Genomic DNA, 12,180 nt, shown 5'->3' with positions numbered 1-12,180 from the left:
TCCCCTTGGAAGTGATTTCCTTCCTCTCCTCATTTATTCACTTAACTTTATTAACTCGAGAAATTTTAAATGAGCTGTTTACTTCGCTGCTGGAAAGCTTCACAAGTTAACCCTGATCTTTCCTTCAGGGTCAAGGGAATTTCCCCATCACTTCCTCCAGGTATGCAGAAGCGGTCAACCCTGCCTAAAAGGGGCTTCTCCCTAGGGTCAAATGAATTCTAAGAAAGGAAAAGAAGTGTGTAAAGACCAAGTGGGAGCTGGGAAAGGATGGGGGTGGGGATGGGCGGAAGAGAAAGAAATGGTGATGGAAGAGACTGGTTGGAAGGCATTCAAGGGCCCCCAGGAATCCTTCGATGCCCTTTTTAATTCTTCGCCCACTCACAAAACACTGGCTACTCTATGGCAGGTAAAGAGTCAAGAGCAAAGAAAAATCCAAGAAAGACGCCACAAATATGAAGTGTGGCCTGCTAGTACAGCCAGATACCTAAGAGCCTGACGGGGAGGTGGGGGGGGAGCATGAGAGGGGGCGAGAGAGACAGAGGAGCAGCTGTTGGGTTTTTTTGCAGCGTGCACAGGGAGGGCGCCCGTCTCGAGTGAGTCACACACACATGCGCGCGCGCATACACACACACACACACACACACACACACGCACACACACCTCTCAGAGGAGAAAAGGAAGGCTGGAGAGAGGCAGAGGACAGCAGCAGCAGAGAGGAGAGCCGCCAGTGGGCGAGTAGCTGCGCTCGAGGGGGAGGGAGCTTGGGAGGAGGATAAAGCAGAGAAGGAGAGTGGGGGAGGAGGGCTCTCTAGAGTGAGTCTGTGGTGTGTGCGTGTGTGTGTGCGTGTGTGTGTGTGTGTGTGTCCGCCAGCCGCTGCTTTCTGGCTGCCTGCGTGCAGAGAAGGCAAGGGGGAGGTGGGGGGAGACTGAGAGCCTGAGAAAGCCCCACAGCCACCCTCCTGGGAGGGGAAGCAGGGGAGAGGAGAGGGGCGGGGAGGAGGGGAGCAGAAGGGGAGGAGGGAAGGAGGGAGGGAGGGAGGGAGGCAGCCAGGCAGAGGGGGCTTTTCTCTCCTCGGCGCAGTTAAGATGCACCTTGAACGCACTGTTCTCATTGCAGCGCCCCAGCAGCAGCAGCCACAGCAGCAGAAGCAGCCTGGGTTGCGGCGGCAGCGGCGGCGGCACCAGCGGCAGCGCTGACACATCCCACCATGGACAGCTTCGACTTAGCCCTGCTTCAGGAATGGGACTTGGAGTCTCTGTGGTGAGTCCTGACACCCTCTGCCTTTGACAGGCAGCGGGAGGAGGGGAGGGGAGGACGGCAGGCTGCTCAGATCCCTTCTGCAACTGCTAGTGCTGCACCTGAGGCACCGGGGAAGGGGGATGTCTGTGTCGACCACCGTGGGCTGGGGGAGACGTGAAGAGGTAGGGATTCATCTGAGGGCTTGCGCTGCCCCCCTTCTTTTCGCTTCTCTGTTGTGCCTCCCCCATCCTATGAATGCACCCTCTCCACCACCTCCCCACTTCCCACTCTGGCCTCTGCTGCCCAAGGGGCGAAGCTCAGCCCGGAAGGAAAGCAGAGGGGAAGAGAAGAGCGGGACCAGTTTCTAGAACATGTCTTTGGTGCCTAGGGAAGCAACCCCTCGTCTTTCTTCCACCCTTTCTCCTCACCCCCTCCTCCCTCCTCTCACCTCTTACCCTCCCTCCCCCAACTAGTTCAGACCAGCAGCGTCCTGGAGTTGGTGCTGCGGAGCACTGTGCCCTGTAGGATGCTTGGTTGCCCCCACCCCCTCCTCGCCTCCCATCCCTTCCGGACCTTGCTGGCTTCCTTCTTTCTCCTCCAGTACCCACCCACCTGAGAAGGAAAAGTGTGCAAGCACGAAAAGAGATGAGTGTCTTCAATGGGGGAATTCCAGAGATGTTGGTTTAGGGAGACTGATTCCTTGAGGTCTATAATTCCTCTGGGCCCCCTCTCTTCATCCCTATCCCACCCATCAACTTCTGTTGTTCTGCTCCTCCTACTTCCCAACCCCAACCTAGCCCCCTCCCCATTTTTGCCTTTATTCGATGCCTGCTGCTTGTAGTATGAGGATGGGGAGCCAGGGACAAATCTCCCCGTTCTGTTGCATTGACTTCCCATAACGAGTAGCTGCTGTACGTAAAAAAGGCTGCTTGAAGCAGTTTAATTCTAGTTGCGGTTGTCTTAAAAATCCTATTGGCTGCTTCATCATCCCCCCCTATTCCCCCTCTCGGTCCTTTCACTATCTGTTAAATGTTTGGAACCATTCTCTTCAGGTAGTGAAATTACTGCCTGCACATTCCTGGAGGAACTTGTGTTATATTTAATATTTACGGGGACGAACATCTGCTGGAACAGGAATATTAAGTGCATTTTGTTGTTGTTGTCATGCCCTTGGTAATCGCTTATTTGTGGAGCTGGACAATTCTGTTCTTTTTTTCTTTTTCTGCTTCAGATCAGTTAAGTGTTCGCGTGTCTTTAAAACTCAAAGTGCTTTGCCTTTAGCACCCATTGTTTAAAAATGTGAAACGTGCTGTTTTGGGTCCACTGGTATATAAATGCTACATATCGTATCAGGATTGGTTTCGTTGTCTAAACGTTTAGTATTTAGTGCTTCCACGACTGTATTTTATATTTTCGATGACAGGTGTAGCCCAAAACCTGGACATAAAAGCTAATGTGTTACTGAACAGCTTCTTTTAAAGATCTCATGATTAGGGCAGCTTCCTGCTCATAATGTTGCCTCTTAAAAACGCTCAAAGATGGGGCCTTAATGAAATAAAACTTTTATACATTAAGTTGGAAACTTCAAAGAGCCAATAGATTATGACTATGAAGCATGCTATTACTGTAGAACAGATACTAATTACCTTGGGACTGCTCATGGCTCCTACACTTTGAGGTTATTTCAGCTTTTCAGTTATAGTACCTACCATTGCAGAAATTTATATCTTTGTCATGTTGGGTCCTGGAACAAATGCAATATCTTTCCAGGTACAAATGTATTCTTAAAATGAGTTTAGCTCATTTTAAAGGGCAGTTTTCCAGACAAGGACAATAATTAATTATTTCAAGCTATTTTGGATGCTGCTGTCCATTTGCTGACTGAAAATGAAACAGAAACAACCCTTTGGCTTCTAAAAGGTAGTTAATCATTATTGTGGATTAACTCCAAGACATTTATTATTTTTAAACAGTGTGAAGAAGTAAAAAGAAAAACATCATTAAGAAAAAAGCCGAGACATTTATGATCAAATTTTTATTTATTTTAACCTTTAAAAAAAGATCAAAGGAAGCAATATGGCATAATTGAAAGAAAGATGGCCTTACAGCTAGAAGGACCTGAGTTCAAGTCCTATTTCTTGGCACATACTGGCTAGTTGATCTTGTACAGATCATTTAGTCTCATGGTGCCCTGGGCAACATTCTGAAACTATAAATTGTAGGGAAAGTTATGACCTGCACTGTTAGAGAGAATTTCATCATCTGGGAGATCCCTACAAGCTCTAGTCACTATTTCATGTGCTTGAGATGATTGTAGCAGTATTTCTAGTTTTTCAAACAAGATACTGAATTCACATTTCACAAAAATTAATAAATTTGTGAATTAAGGTGTTTTTTTTGAAGACCCTACACTTTGAGAAGGGATTCCTACATTTTTCAGAGGTTGCACTAGAAGACTTCTTAGGTTTCTTATGATACTGAGATTTTGTGAACTAAGATTAGTATAAATATTTCATGAAGTCTAGCAGTAATTCAGTTAAAATTATTCTGAGCTTTTGAATATTGTCTTCCATTTAAAAAAAAACCTAAACTCTTCAAACCATTCATATATATATGTGTGTGTGTGTATGTGTGTCTGTGTATATGTATGTATATATGTGTGTCTGTATATATACATATGCACACATATATACATATATAATATATGTGTGTATGTAATGTATATATATATATATATACATATATATGAAAGCAAGTTTTATGGCATTTATCAGGTTTAAAATTTATAGATAGCTAAAACAATTCTAAAATCATATTGGCAAGGTTCAGTGTTAATAATAAAGCTATAATTTAGAAAACAAAAAATATACACTTGAAGGAAAATATTGCAGATACAATTTTTCTTTATCAGCCAAAATAAATCTAAAACCAGCATACCATGAATTAAATAAAGGGGGAAAAACCCTTTTTTCTTGATTACTCAGAACAGGAAATCCCAATCTTTATGGTTTTTTCCTAATAGCAAAATAGAATTAAAAGTCAATCAAAAAAATTTTCTTAATTGGCAGGCATTTCTTTTTTTCCTCTTCCCACAAAACAAGTTGTGGTCTGTCGGTGATGCCTTGACATTGCATCTGATGTAGCATAGTGGAAGGCTGGTGGTCAAAGAACTATTTATACAGATATCCCCAAATAGTTATGCTTAATGTTCTGTTTAATGCATGCAAAATGAAGAGTTTAGTCCATTTATTACTGGATAAATTTGATAATTTAAGTAGACAGTCTGGACTAACTACGCAAAATCTCTTTTTGATTCTAAATAGCAGCTTTTGGAGCCTAAATTATTCAGATCTCTGCCTTAACTTTTCACTTAAAATATATCATAAAAGTTGCATTGTGACCCCTAGTTTCATCTCTGACTCCATTCCTCATTTCTTAGTCACTGTTTAAGAAAAGTAAATGGAGCAGATATCTGGGAATGGGCACTTTCCCCTTTTCTGTCCTTGATTCTGCTTTGATAATTTTTTCTGCACAGTTGGGATAAAGGGTCTCTCAGTCTTCCTATTCCACTCTTGTCCATTCTTGGCCTTTATCTTCACTTTCCGAAGCCTTTGCTACAGCATTAATTTCTTCTCCTCTTCTCTTTGTAGCACATGCCGATGACAATATAGACTCCCCACCAGGATGGTAGCAACCTCATTGTCCCTCTCAATGTCTAACTCTATTAAGTCAGTGTGTATTAGGGGCTTACTGTAAGCAGAGTGCTAGTGGTAGGCATATAGGAGACAAAAGTAAGATAGTCCCTGATTGCCCTCAAACAGTTCACATTCTAGAAATTATGAAATCACAATTACCAATTAATTCATGACAGAAACAAAAATATTGACAAAGCATTTTCTAAAATACATAAAGGATTTTTCAGTTAATAACAGGGTTTCAGAAACTGAAGAAAACAGCTTTTCTTTTCCAAAATAACATATTGAAAATTTTAATTTGGACTCTGTAAAGAAATTAGGGATATACAACTTAGGTATTGGGTAGAAAGTCATTATTGAAACAATAAAGATATAAATGAGATAATACCACTACCACCACTACCAGCACCACCACCACCACTACTACTACTACTACTACTAGTACTAATCTAGAGCCTAAAGATAGAAAACCTTCTTGTCCAGAATTTAAAATTTTGTTACTGTTTATATTATAATCATGTATGGACATGTTCTATCTACCCCTATTAGATTAGAAGCTTCCTGAAGGCTGTATTGGTGTCATATCTATTTTTGTGTCTCCAGAACTTAGGACAGTGTCTTGTATATAGTAGATGTTGAATAGATGTTTATCGATCTGAATTTAATTGAACATAAATCAATATTGATTCCATTTGGCCCAAATACTTTGTGTTAACTTTCTTTCTAAAATGAAGCTTTTGTAATTATAGTAAATGAACTGTTTAATACTCATCCTTTACTATATCTACAGTCAGCATATGTTGTGTGTGTAGGTGGGTGCTTACTAAAATGAAGATGATGGGTATATTATTCATGGTGAAGTGTTTCCTTCTCATGCTCCTGATTCTTTTGTGAAGGGTAGAATATTGAGAATAAAGTGCTAATTGTATACCTCACTACAGAATAGAAATGATCATGAATATGCTAAGGCTATTGGTCTGAAAAAGATTTCAGGGATTATCTCAGCAATAGTCTATAGGTCTGTTTTTTGAGTACCAGCTTAGCTAAGTGTGGAGGGGCTAATCACTAGGTTAGCCATAGGGTGATAAATATCTCAGCCACAGCATTTCTCAAAGACCACCTCCTAAGTTATAAAGGGATTGCACTCAATGCCAGTGCAAGGTATACCTACAATGATGAAATTATATATCTCTGAAATATTGAAGAAAAGTATTGTGAAAGGATAAAAATGTAATTTTAGGAAGATACCTACAAATGAAATAGATCAACAATTAAATTTTAGATTTCTTGGCCTCAGTAAAGTTCTTTGGGAAGAACATGGTTAAAATCACATTGAAATGAAAACTACAAAATGCAAGTAACCCTTCAAACTAGGCATCAAGAATTTTCATAGTGAATGGAGTGATTCTTTGATAAAATAATATTCGCCCAAAATAAATTTTAAAATATTATGATGGTTTCAAGGTCCTTGGTGACAAAAACAAAAAAAAAAATGTGAACTATGATTTAATAGTATTTATAATAACATAATATTTCCTTGTATTTAAAATTAAAATTACAAACCTATTTTGAGCCTAGGAATTTAAGTAAGATTTCCAAATTTGATTGTCTGTAGTCTTGACTCTGTTTTGCCTTAGGGACTTATTCCCCATCCTGAATCACTTAGGAAATGGGAGCAGTCATAATGCTATTCCTCATAAAGTTGTGATGTCAAATAATAGTATCAATTGCTTCCTGAATTCTAAGTATGATCGCTTCTTCCCCTCAAAAACTTAATTCTTTTAAAAATAAATACAAATGCACAAAAAAAGCCTTATTGGGTTAGACATATGGGTTAGACATCCAGTTTACTGTTCCACCTCTGAGAACAGCCCAGTGAAATTTTTTTTCAAATTGTGATATTCGCTCTTCCAATGCGGGCTAGCACTTTCTCTGTAACTTGTAGTCTTAGAGCATTATCTGCAATACTGACAGGTTACATGAAATGGTATATGAACAGGTTATAAAAACATAGCCAGTATGTCTTAGAGGTAAGATTTGAACTCAAGTCTTCCTGGATCCAAGACAAGTTCTCAACCCATTAGGCTATACTGCCTCTCTATCTATGGACACATTGTAGCAGACTAATTCACCACTCTTTATAATTGTACTACTAATACATGTAGGTATTTGATTATTAAATCATCTCTAACATTTTCCTCAAAATAAACCATCGTATAGAGTGATTTCTTTTAGCATCTTGGATGTCATTAAATTACGTCAAGCCTATTACTGTTTTGTTTCCACAGAAATTAATAGAGAGCCAATTGTGCCAGGATGATGTGAGAGGTCTGAAATTACATCATCTGGAAAAGGGAATAGATTTGATTTGTGAATTTCTAGAAGGCAGAACTAAGATGAATAAGTGGAAGTAACAAGGATAGATTTCATCTCAATATAAGGAAGAACCTTCTAAGATTTAGAACTGTCCAAATACGTAATGAGCTGCTTGAGAATATAATGAACTCTCCATCTCTAGAGGTATTCAGATAGAAGTGGGATGATAGCTATCTGAGTAATACTGTAGAATCAGTTTCTGCAGTGTATTTGACAAAGTCAACATGAAGATACCTTCCAGCTCTAAATCCTTTGACTGTATGTACTAATGGAGGATGACAGATTTTGAATGATGCAAAATTCATTTATTTGATTCATTTTTATACTTTTTATCTTTCATATCCCAATGGTGAGGGGTAAATACAGGCTTTTAATTTCTCCCCAATGAGTCTCATCATGATTATTGTTGGACAAATAGTTGATTTGAAGTGACTCTGTTTCTCTGAGAGCAGTTCCCTATAATATCTCAGTTTTGTCTTCTTGTATGCCTGAAAGTAATTTAGAGTTACCTTTTATGTAGACATGATAATAATTTTCAAAAGTTCTACTGGAGACTCCTATGGGGGTATGAGAGTCTTACGTAAATTGTTCTTGTCACACCTGAGCTGTTTTCCTATCTGCGGAGCATCAGAGAAGATGTGGCATCATCTCTCATTGAAATGCTAATTAGCTCTTCCATGGTTTACTTAAAAAGTAGACTTCTCTGCACAGGTTAATGAGCATCAACCTTGGGAAATCATAGCTCTGCTTTTACTTTTTGAGACTTCACAGCTTATTTTTCAAATAAGGGTTTATTATCCTATGGAATTCTGAGGGTTTTTGCATGTTTGTGAAGGAATGACTTAGGTTTAAGATATTTATTCTGGAACCTTAGGTGCTATGTGTCAGTTTAAATAGCTGTCACCTGGGAGTGAAGGTCCCTTTGACATTCAAAAGCTATTTGGAAATACTGGATTGTCTTCTCTGGGGATACAGTCTGAGAATGAATTGTGGAAGAGTTGGGGGGGGGGGGTGAGGCTGGATTTTTATAGAATAACATTAGCATTTCACAATGCCTGAAGGTTACATTTGGGTCCAACATTTATTTTTATTATTCTGAGCCTTTCTGTCAAATAAAATCCTAGTGTGATTTTTACTTTGTTTTGTTTCTTGGTCTAATTGGGCCCAAGTGGGGACAATGAATGGCAGGAAATTAAAAACAAAATAAAACAAAGACATTCATGGGAAAAAATAAATTCAGGAATAAATGGGTTAACCATTATTCATGCTACTTCAGTTGTTCCCGTCTGCTCTTCACAGTTCTGATCCTCCAGCTACCACAGCAGCTTATCAGGGGATAAAATTGTGCTATGGGCTACAGTTAGACTTGTCAACACTTCGGAGTTTGTCAGGGATCTCTTGGAATCTAACAGACACTGAGGTCCCAGGATAAGTTATTTTTCTCCTAGGGACTCTAGGGAACAATTCTTTACAGAATCGCTGTACTACTGTCTTGGGACCAGGACTGGAAACTGGTTTTTCCCTAGTGTCCTGTTAGAAAGACAACTCTGCCCTCTCCCTGAAGCACAGAATGAATGCCATCAGCCTTAGATACCCCCATTATAGGTGCCATATGCCACCTTCCACAATCATTACTCTGAACGGAGGAACAATTGGTAGACTTAGCAATTGTACTGTTGGACAGATTCACTGAAAATTCCCTGTATCCTGTTGTATCAGGAAAATATGGACAAAGGGGTGTATTGTGTCAAGGGGGTGACATAGAAGGGAGTGATGGTGGTCTCTACTTTGCTTTGACATATGGTTTGGGACTTGGGTAAGGAGAGTTGTGCATTCACCATCTTAATTGGGTTTTGTTTAGACGTGTTAAAAATCAATTTTCATTTGTGAAGCATACCAAAGGACAGTAGGGCCATGAGTCTTAGAAACATACTCTGAAATAGTGGGGAGTAGGGTTGTAGGGGAAGGGTATTCATCAGGGACTCGAATAAAGGCATAGGTGTTATGCTTATCCAATTTGTGGGTGACATAAAACAATGAGGGATAGATAATGCAATGAATGATAAAGTCGAGATTTCAAAAGATCTTGACAGGCTAGAACATTAAATTGTAGCTAATAGCAATGAAATTTAATAGGAATAGATTTAAGTCTTAAAGTTTGGTTCAGAAAAATCACATGTACACATTCAAAATTTTAGCAATGTGCCTAGACAGTGACTTGTCTGGGAAAAATAAAAGATCCAAAGCTTTTAGTTGACTGCAGGTTCACTATGAGTCAACACTGAGATAAAGCTTCTAAGGAAAATAATGTAGTGGTGGGCTGTTTGCATGGGAGCATGGTGTCCAGGACTAGGGAGAGGATAGTGATGCTGCTCTCTTCCATGGTCAGTCAACATTATATATTGTGTTCAGTTTGAGGTGTTACCTTTTAGTAAGGGCATTATAAACTGAGGAGCATCCAGGGAAGGACAGCCAAGCTGGTGAAGGACTTTAAGTTTTGGAATACGAGAACGAATTGAAGGAGCTGAGAATATTTAGCCTGGAGAAGAAAACATTTAGGGGACACATCTTAACTGCTTTCAAGCATTTGAAGCACTGTAATATGTAAGAGGGAGTGGATTTATTTTTATTTGTCCCCAGATTGCAAAACTAGGTTGGGGGGGGTGGAGTTTCTAAGAGACAAATTTACTTCTGAGGTAAAGTTTCTGTTGTAGTTCGGTCATTTCATTCATGTCTGACCCCCTCATGATCCCATTTGGGGTTTTCTTGGCAAATATACAAGAGTGGTTTGCCATTTCCTTCTCCAGCTCATTAAGTAAAATTCCTTTAAAATGAGAGCTATCCACAAGTGCCTTGGGAAGAAGAAGTTTACCATTAGCAGTGTGCTGGTAAATGTTTAACAATTGGCTCTCCAAAAGTGGAAAATATCCTGCAAGACATTTTTAACGTTAATTGGCATTATTCAATTTTCCCTTTACTTTCTTAAGTCTAGACAATCAACAAAACAGTAAATCAAACCGTGACTGATAGCCTTTGCTGATTTCTGAGGTGTATATGCTCACACTGAAAATTTAACAATCTTCCAGTTGGGAGGTCTAGCATACCCCTGGAACTTAACCCTCACTAGACATTTTTGAGCATTTTTGGATATTGATTTATGTTTAGGCACAGAATAGACTAGATAAATCTGAGACCCCTTGTAACTCAGAGATTCTTTGATTCTATGTTAGTTTGGGACTAATAATTTGCTTTGGATAATAAACATTTGAAAAATGAGAGCCAAATGTGCTTCAAGTGGGAAGCAGGAGAAACAGGGAAGGAAAGAGAGGCAATAATGCTTAAGACAGAATTTAACCATCTTTGGGCACTTTCTCTTATGTGATTTGACTGCCTTATGAGTTCTACTGTCACCACAGCCCAGTGGCAGTGATATTATCATGTACGATGATGGCTCAGCATCTATGTTGTCAAATTAATTGTATTTAACCATTTTGAATGCAATATTAACTTTCACTAATTTAGTCTGACCTTTGAATGTCAGGCTCTCATTGTCCTCAGTTGGAGCTCAGTGCTCAAAAGGGTTATGGGCCAGACTCATGGTGGAGGATGCATTTATTTATTTATTGCCTCAATTTGTAAAAGCATTGCTGATGCCTCTCCATGTACATCCAAGAAAATTCTATTTTGTGGGTTTTTAGAAATGATATGAATAATAACAGTTAAATGATTTATACAAAAACCTTATTAAAGACATAGGCTATCTGTCACACTCCAAGGTCAACAGGTTTGTACTCTGATGGATCCTCAGAAGAAAAAAAAACCATAAGGTAGGAAGGAGCCTTCTATAAAACTAAATGAATAATATGGAAATTGCTATTATAGATCTGCACAAAAAGCCAGTTTTCAGAAGCCTACGATGCTATTGAATGACCATAAGAAAATAAAAACATTTATTAAGCCCCCATATGCTGGGTTTGGTACAACGCAAAGGGAATACAAAAATAAGAAAAAAGGAAGACTTGTCTTCAAGGGGCTTACATTTTAGTGAAAGAAGACTACACACAAAGGGGAGCAGAAAAGGGAAGTTTTGAAGATACCCTCTTGTGGGCATAATATTAAAGTCCAGAAAGGAAGAAGCATAACTGGGAGGAGAATGAAAGCTGGCCAGGCTAGGTCCCTTTGCAAAATCGGCATTGGGAAGAACTGACCAAGTTAAGACAGAAACTGGCATGGTGGAAAGATTTTCCAAGGTGAGAATTCTGACTATTGGGATAGGTGGATAGATGCTTCCTCACTGCTAAGGAAGGTTCCAAGGTGAGACTACAGTAGAAATATGATGTTAAACCCTAGAAACTCAGAAACACAGGCGGGAGAGCTTCAAATAAGATGTATAAATATCACTTTCAGTGATTCTGAATTTTGGATTGGGTACCTTCTGTTGAGAAGAGAGATGTATTGGTGATACCCTGCTCTCTTCTTGTCTCAGGTGACAGGTGAGAACTACCTTGTCATTTCTTTGAAAGATTGTGAGTGGTGAGTACTGCTAGCATGTAGACTCTGTCTTACATGGGTCAGTGTCTTTTCTGTAACAAAAAGCAAGCCAAAACAGAAAAAGAGGCCCATATCAGTGTAATGGAAAGTGCTGGTGGGTAGCTAATGGATCCTTCCAATCCTGCTTTCTCAGGTTCCTCACAGTGGCTAAAGCTTCTGTGATATGGAGTGGAATGAGCCCCAAGATTTTCAGTTTGATGAGATAAGTTTAAATCTTGGTTCAGTCACATTCTACCTATGTGAACTCAGTCACTTAACCTCAGTTATAAAATGAAGAAGTATAATTATATGACCTCTAAGGTTTCTTTTAGCTCTAAA

At 39.5% G+C, this 12,180-nt stretch overlaps 1 protein-coding gene across 5 annotated transcripts in view; it reads left to right on the top strand.

Moving 5' to 3' along the window:
* Window positions 1-291: 291 nt before the first annotated feature.
* AFF3 (ALF transcription elongation factor 3) overlaps window positions 292-12,180 on the top strand; it is a 651,407-nt gene continuing 639,518 nt past the window's right edge. For 4 of the 5 annotated variants that reach the window (XM_072616809.1, XM_072616808.1, XM_072616807.1 and 1 more), the window contains exons 1-2: window positions 292-731; window positions 1,118-1,261. In XM_072616809.1, coding sequence (XP_072472910.1) covers window positions 1,209-1,261 — 53 coding nt within the window. In that variant the 5' untranslated portion in view covers window positions 292-731; window positions 1,118-1,208. Of the gene's footprint in view, window positions 732-823; window positions 905-1,117; window positions 1,262-12,180 lie in introns of those variants that run through there. The other variant, XM_072616811.1, reaches the window with a different exon arrangement.

Source organism: Notamacropus eugenii, chromosome 5 (assembly GCF_028372415.1).
Source record: "Notamacropus eugenii isolate mMacEug1 chromosome 5, mMacEug1.pri_v2, whole genome shotgun sequence".
In the NCBI taxonomy this organism is placed as follows: Eukaryota; Metazoa; Chordata; class Mammalia; order Diprotodontia; family Macropodidae; genus Notamacropus; species Notamacropus eugenii.
This window is presented reverse-complemented; position numbering and strand designations above follow the sequence as displayed.